At 43.6% G+C, this 7,617-nt stretch overlaps 2 protein-coding genes across 2 annotated transcripts; one reads left to right on the top strand and one right to left on the bottom strand.

Moving 5' to 3' along the window:
- Positions 1–57: 57 nt before the first annotated feature.
- On the bottom strand, positions 58–2,549 carry LOC125604871 (the record flags this gene model as incomplete). Its single annotated transcript, XM_048775046.1, has 4 exons — positions 2,518–2,549; positions 836–2,423; positions 472–681; positions 58–398 (listed from the first exon to the last, which is right to left on the bottom strand). Coding segments are annotated over exons 1-4 (2,171 nt in total), but the record flags the coding sequence as incomplete, so codon positions are not given.
- A 2,485-nt stretch (positions 2,550–5,034) lies between these two features.
- On the top strand, positions 5,035–6,876 carry LOC125604870 (uncharacterized protein At3g60930, chloroplastic-like). The gene is made up of 3 exons (XM_048775045.1): positions 5,035–5,566; positions 5,667–6,173; positions 6,344–6,876. Exons 1-3 carry the CDS (start codon positions 5,035–5,037, stop codon positions 6,874–6,876), a joined length of 1,572 nt encoding a protein of 523 aa, XP_048631002.1.
- Positions 6,877–7,617: the final 741 nt, after the last annotated feature.

Below are 7,617 nucleotides of genomic sequence, written 5' to 3'. Positions count from 1 at the left end.
TAAAAAGTTTTAGTCACAGTCTAGAGATTTTAAAATTTAAAATATAGTATAAGTTACCTCTCAAATGGATACATCCAGCGAAAATGGACTGGACCACATAGTTTAGCTTCCCTTCCAAGATGAACTGTCAAATGAACCATTATGTCGAAGAAGCTTGGAGGAAAAAATCTCTCAAACATACAGAGAGTTTCCACAACTTCTGCTTCCATTTTTGAAATCTGCTCTACATCTATTACTCGCTGGCATAACCGGTTGAAGAATGCACACATCCGTAATATTGCTAGTCTCGGGCCTTTAGGTAATAATCCTCTAACTGCAACCGGGAGTAACTGTTGCATCAGCACATGATAATCATGTGATTTGAGACCTGATACCTTACACTCTTCTACTGAAAACCCCTAGATATGTTTGAACAATATCCATCAGGTCCTTTAAAATCAGAAAGTCGCTTGCAGAATACTTTCTTCTCACTCTTCGACAAAGACCAAGGTGCTGCTGGTAGGTAAGTCCTTTTCCTTTGGCCCTCGGGTGCAGATCCTTTCTAATACCAAGATGTTCCAGATCCTTACGTGTATTGAGACCATCCTTCGAATTCCCACAGTGAAGTAACGTTGAGACAATGCTCTTTGCCACATTTCGCTCAATGTGCATTACGTCCAAATTATGCCTCACGGGTAGTTCCTAAATATCAATACAAAAGAAGCAAAACTGTGAGAGTCTTAAAGATAATAATATACAAGGAATATTGTGTGTTCAATATAAGACTTACCTCCCAATAAGGAAGTTGAAAGAAGATTGATTTTTTTTTCCATCTTGACAACTCCTCCTCATCAACTTCATCTTCTTCCTCTTCCTCAGATTCACTGGAAACGTCCTCAATATCACAGTCTTCTTCAACACTCACTGTTCTTTTCCTCTTCGTTCTACCTTCTCTAAAATTCCCAAAGTTGTTAACAAAGTGCTTCAGGTTATTGGAAATTTCATGACCAGATAGTATCCTAGACTTTCTCCCGTGTTCAGCGTGTCCATCAAACCAAACCTTCTTCGACCTATATCTATGCGTTGGTGGGAGACCCTTTCTATGAGACATATACACATGCTTCCTACAGAACTTCAGCCACATACTATCAGTGTGTTTCCCGCATACAGGACAACCCATTTTTCCTTTCACTTTGCATCCAGCTAGATTTCCATAGGCTAGGAAATCACTAATAGTCCAGAGCAGCATTGCCTTCATTGTAAATGCAGTGTTACTCACAACATCATATGTTGACTCTCCTTTGCTCCACAACTGATTTAAATCCTCTATTAATGGCTCTAAGTAGACATCAATACTATTACCAGGCTGTTGTGGACCAGAAATGAGCAGTGTTAGCATGATATTCTCCTTCTTCATACATAGGTTAGGAGGCAAATTGTAGTTAACTAACAGCACAGGCCAACAACTGTACTTACTGCTCTGCATGTTGAAAGGATTGAATCCATCCGTAGAGAGTCCCAGCCGTATATTCCTTTCCTCAGCGGCAAATGTGGGATACTTGTCATTCATCTGTTTCCATGTCACAGAATCTACGGGATGCCTTAGTTTCCCATCGCTGCTCTGGTTAGTAGAATGCCACCTTAGGTTTCTGGCCATTTCTTCAGACCTAAACATCCTCTCTAGCCGTGGGATTATTGGAAAGTATCTTAATACTTTCTGTGGGACACCTTTCTTGATCTCACCAGTGTGCTGGTTAATCTTCCATCTTGAGGCCTTACATTTAGGACAACTGTCGAGCTTCTTCAACTTCTTTCTGAACAGGCAGCAATCATTAACACACGCATGAATCTTCTCATAACCCATATCAAAAGACTTCAAGAACTTCTTAACTTCGTACAGTGATGTATGCAACACGTTATCCTCTGGTAACATCTCCGGCAACGTCTCAAGTAGATCATCGAAGCTCTTGTCAGACCAGCCATTCTTAGTCTTCAGCCTAAACAATGACACGATGGCTGATAACTTGCTATGGTTTGCACAGCTTGGATATAATGGGGTTTCAGCATCTGCAATCTTTGCCAAGAACTCATCTTCTTTCATGTCTTCTCCCTCTGCCATCTCACAGAAGTCACGTTCAGTAGGTAACTCTTCATCTAAATTCTCAACAGCTCTGTACAACCCAACAATCTCTTCATTCCACTGCTTCTCTTTCATCTCGCCTTCAGCCACAGAGTATACTTCTCCATGATGATACCAGTCCTTACGCTGCTTGTACACCTCATCCATTCCCCTTCTAACCAGATGATCGACTATATCTGCAGCTGAATGCCGATCTACATTCCGACAGTCTGTGCAAGGGCAGATAATGAACTTATCAGCTCCATCACCCGCAGACACAGCTTGGACAAAGTCCCATGCACCCTTCTCATAAGCAGGATCAACTCTGCAGTTATAACATAACAAAACAGAACAATTCATTAAACACTCAAATCCCCTACTGAGTACCAATATTAGATCAATATATGTTGATTTCTTACCTTGACAGATGAACCCACGCCTTCTCCAACATTGTTTGATCTATACTTCTTTAAAACCATTAGAACGAGTAAAATGGTCACAGAATACACAAATTCTAAATAACCAACAAGTAAAATGGTCACAGGAAATAGAAACCAACGAGAGTAAAGTAGCCAACGAGAGTCAAACAAATGAAGCTAAATTCTGGAAAAAATTAACAACACTCAGTAAAGTAGTCAACGAGAGTCAAACAAATGAGAATCATGTTATGACTAAGCAAAGACTAAAACAAATCAGAAGCATGTAATGACTAAGCCGAGACTGAAACAAACCATAAACATGTACTAAAGCCACGGGAATTAAACAATTTAAATCAGAATCAAACATATCATAATAAAAGAAATGAGAATCATGGGAAACTGAGATATCGAAGAAAATAAACCTCTTCGGTTTGAATCGACATGAGCTGGAGAGTACCACAGGTTACAGACGACAAAATCGAGCTTCAAGGTCTCGGCAGAGAGTTTCGGTTGTGGGAGAGAGGGGTTAGGGTTTTCGAGAGAGAGAGAGAGAGCTGGAGAGTATCACAGGTTACAGAACACGAAATCGAGCTTCAAGGTGTCGACGGAGAGTTTCGGTTGTGGGAGAAAGGGGTTAGGGTTTTCGAGAGAGAGAGAGAGCTGGAGAGTATCACAGGTTACAGAACACAGAATCGAGCTTCAAGGTGTCGACGGAGAGATTTGGGTGTGGGAGAAAGGGGTAGGGTTTTCTCGACTGAGAGAGAGAGAGTTACTCATTTTTTTTTAATTTAGTTGTCGACAATCATTTTTTTATCCTTATGTATCCTAAGTGTTACAGTAAAGAGGGAATAGATTTAGTATTTCCCGGTTCTCAAATTTTCACTAAGTATAAGCGGTACGCGTGCTTTTCTATTCCCGCTTTGTGAATTTTTCCCGACAGCATTAAGTTAATGCTATCAATATGTCCCAAAATCGAAAAAATTATCTACCATAGCAGTTTGAAAATCCGTGCTATCCCGCTATGCTATAAAAGGCCAAATTTCTTGTAGTGATACAAGAAAATAACCTAATCTACTAAGGACTAGGAACTAAGTAGATAACACAAGGATGTTATATGTAACTATCTCTATTGAGTTTTGAAGAAATGTGCTGAGTAGTAATGAGTTTAGCTTGTACCTCATCTGGCACTTGATGACAGTCGCGCTTGATATGTTTTGTTCTCTCATGTAATATCGGGTTCGCGGCAATGTAGATAGCGGATTTTCTGTCCGAGGAAAAACGAATGGGTCCTATGTGTAGAATCCCAAACACGTTGAGCACTTGTTTCATCCATTTAATATCTCGAAAGGCATATTCCATTGACCTATATTATGGTTCGACAGAAGAAGCTGAAACCACATCTTGTTTCTTTGTTTTCCATGAAACTGACAAGTTGCCAAGAAGTACAATGTAGGCACTTAAAGAGCGCCAAGTAAGAGGAAAAGATCCCAAGTCCGAGTCACTATATGAAGTAACACACAAATCAGAATCGGTGCACAGGAGTATTTGTTGCAAGGGGCATCCTTTAAGATAACGAACAACACGTAATGGGACGTACCAATGTTCTTGCAAAGGTTTTTGTATGAATTGATAGAGTATGTGCATGATATAGCATAGTTCAGGTCGAGTAAAAGTCAAATATATAAGCTTTCCAACCAGTTGACCAAACGCCTGTACGTCCAATAAAGGTTAGTCGTCAACAAATTGAGCTCGATCAGAACCGTAGAAGATTTAGAAGCTAGTAGACCAGTTTCAGCGATTGTAGATCCTAAAATCCACACTAAGTATTTAATAGTGATCGAGAGTTTAATCTGGAGAAAAAATGATGTAGGCAACGATATCTTTAGAACACAACGATGTAATGAGATTCCAGTAGACAAGGATGAATTTTATTGATGAATAAAATCGGATACAATAAGTGAAATGAGATCGAACGTTACAAACGATATCGATAAGAGAAAAGACTTAAGACTAGGTGAAAATAAGGTCGATGTGTGTGTATAGCTCTCTCTAGGGTTTTCTCTCCGTCCCTCCTTTGTTTGCGTCGGTCTACTCTTATAGCGGATTGACTCCGAATTTCCCTCAACCTCTCCGCGATCTCCGGCTCTTCGAATCGATCGCCGGAGTCGGGCTTCTTCGTTGGTTGTACGGCACAAGTTACTCAGACCCAACTACATAGTTGACCAAAATTGGGTCAAACATTTGTCCCCCAATCTCTTTTCTTCGGGCTGAAGGAAAAGAGATGGTCTATTTGATATAAATTCCGCACGTTGCTTCGCGCGTTTTTTGGTTTCTCGGCGTAATGGCTATATGACCCGCCCTAGGGGGAATCATTAAATCCCTCGGACTCAGCGATAGAGCCGTTAGAGTTTGTGATGGCTTATAAGTAATAGAAAGTGTTCCTCCTCTGCTTCAATCTTCTTCTTTATTTGCCTTTCTTTTGCGATCGAGGGCTTTCAATTGCTGAATTTTGATAAGATGGCTCCATCATTCTCTTTCCCTCTACCGCCGATCACGGCTGACCGGCTCGAGGAACTTTACACCGTTCTCGGCGTTGATCGAGCTGTTGTATTTGATTTGGCTTCTACGTCTGAGTCTCCGGAAGCTGTTCGTGATGGATATGGTGGGGCGTATCTCTCCTTCTTTGAGACCTGTGGTCTTTTCTTTCCGATCCCGGAGGCTATCTTTAATATTTTGGAGGAGCTGGGTTTGTCGCTTACTCAGATGTGTCCTAATTTCTTGAGGCACCTTCTGGCGCTCTTGGTCAAGGCCCGCGAGGAGGGTCTATTGTTTGGCCTCGACGAGCTTCGTCATCTCGTTCTGATGAAGCGAAACAACCAAAACCCTTGGACCTTTCTTATGTCTCCCCGTCCAAGTCATCAAATCATACAGGGTGTCCCGTATCGTGATCAGAACTGGCGAGAGGAGTTTTTCGTCTTCAAGATCGATGAAGCGTCTGTGGGAAGCGTTGATTTCTCGAGGCTTCCCCGCTATTGGGCTGAGGACATAGGTGAGTTCCTCTTTGATTTTTTTGCGTTTCCTTATTGTGTTTTTTTTTGCATGCGCAAATAGTTCTTGATCGATTTTGTCTTCTTTTTCGCTTGTTATAGTTCATTCGGGAAGATCTTCTATGACCGACGGGCTTTGGGGTTTAATCGGAGCTCTCCGGAGAGGTCGCTCGGACTGGTCCTCTTTTGATCATCCTCGAATTCGAGCTTCTTTCTTGATGCCAGGCGGATCGGGAGTTGCCCCGGAGATCGCGGGTGCCTCTGAGGATGAAGCGGAGCATTCTCAGGAGGAGGTAGAGGCTTCTTCTAGCAATCCTCCTCCTTCCGATAGGTTTGAGAGGCAGCTTGCGAGGAGGTCATTGTTTTGTACCTCCAGGTCGGCGTTGGCGGGCAAGGCCGCGAGCGGGCTACCTCTGATCCCAATTCCGGACTCGGATGATGAGGGTTCCCCCGAAGGTCGGAGACCCCCTGTCCCTTTGAGTTCCGGCTTGCAGGATAATTCTGCTGCTGCGAGCCGTAAACGGCGTCGATCATCGAAGGCCGTTATGAAGGAGCCGTCTCGTTCCAAGCGAGAATCGAAAGGACGGAGGCTCATCCTAGAGGGCGACAGTCCTTCATCCATGGGCTAGGACGATCTCGTTTCACTTGCTCGTCGTACGAGGTCCGTGGGTTGTCGCCCCCCGTCTCTTGCTTCTCTTGATGAAGAGGGAGCATATGCCAAAGTGGTTGTTGCGAGCTCCAAAGTATGTTTCGTTGAGCTGTATGTATTTCTGTTTCAGGTGCTAGGGTACTAACTTCGAGGTTTTCCCCTTTCCAGGTCATGGAAGCTTTCAACGAGTTTGCTGTGACGATGGAAGATCGTGTGCACGCTCTTCGCAACGAGAGTGAGGTGGAGAAAGGAAAGGTTGAGGTTCGGAGGCTTACGGAGGAACTTCGGGTGGCCAAGGAGGAGGCTAGGAAGAAAACTGGAGAGGCGATGATCTTGACGGATGATTGGAAGAGGGCTCGTCAGGAAAGGGCGATCTTTAAGACCGAGGTCGCTACCCTCAGGACCAAGGTCGTGGAGCTCGAGACCGATCGTGACCGGGATATCCGTAGGGTTTCTCGCGCCGCTCGTCGCGAAATTGCTAACGGCTTCCGAGAGGTTCTAACTTCTTTGGAGGAGAAATGGATTGACAAGAAGAAAGAAGTATCTGCTGAGATTCAACTCCACGAGGTAGTTGCCAATCTTGATCTGCTGAACGAGATCAAGGATGAGGGGCTGGTTGTCGAAGAAGAGATAGTATCTCTGAAAGGTCGCTGTTTCCGATAGGTCGGCGGCGGGTCTCGATCTTCCTCAAGTTTCCGAGGACTCGATCAACGACGAGGCTGCGAGGTCATCTGCTAGAGAAGAAGCTAGCTCTTAGGTTGTCTTTGCTGTTTTTTTTTCATCGTTTCTGTATCTGATCCAAACGATCTTTTTGGTTTTGTTTTTGATTTCGTGTTTTCGAATGGATAACTATGACTTTTTGGAATATCTTTCTTTGAAAGATTTTATTCCTCTTTCCTGTTGAGATCCTGCGGTGCCCTTCCTCTTTATAAGTTCTCGTTTTGTTTTGTATCGTTTCACGTTTTGAAAGAGTCTTCTTCTTTTCTTTTATTGATATGTCGTCGAGAAGAGTGAATCTCCATGCATCCGAAAGGATACGAGGCTGGAATGGGAGTGTCGGCGCAGAACGAATTCGTTCTGGTGACGTGAGCGAGGCGCTTACAGAAGTTCTTCACGAGGTGCTCAAGAAACGCCTAGATGCCAAAAAGGGACGGTGGGCCGAAGAGCTCGAAGGAGTCCTTTGGTCTCATCGAACGAGTCCAAGGCGGGCAACCAGTGAAACCCCCTTTTCTCTCTTTAACGGAACAGAGTGTATGATCCCGACAGAAGTCGAATCCCCGGGTGTGGGGGAAAAATACTGTTGGGGTCAAAATCGGTCACGACGGAATCAATGTCTGAAAGTCCGTAAAAATCGGCATGAACGTTCTTACGAAAAATGAATCTTCGAAAAAGATTTATTTTTAC

The sequence above is a fragment of the Brassica napus genome, unplaced genomic scaffold (genome assembly GCF_020379485.1).
Source record: "Brassica napus cultivar Da-Ae unplaced genomic scaffold, Da-Ae ScsIHWf_644;HRSCAF=945, whole genome shotgun sequence".
In the NCBI taxonomy this organism is placed as follows: domain Eukaryota; kingdom Viridiplantae; phylum Streptophyta; class Magnoliopsida; order Brassicales; family Brassicaceae; genus Brassica; species Brassica napus.
Note: the sequence above shows the minus strand (reverse complement) of the source record. Positions and strands in the feature narration are given on the sequence as shown.

Coding starts and splice junctions, on each gene's coding strand:
- LOC125604870 (XM_048775045.1), top strand. CDS start 5,035: ATGGCTCCATCATTCTCTTTCCCTCTACCGCCGATCACGGCTGACCGG. Junction 5,567..5,666: donor CTATTGGGCTGAGGACATAG/GTGAGTTCCTCT, acceptor CGCTTGTTATAG/TTCATTCGGGAAGATCTTCT. Junction 6,174..6,343: donor GCTCATCCTAGAGGGCGACA/GTCCTTCATCCA, acceptor TTTCTGTTTCAG/GTGCTAGGGTACTAACTTCG.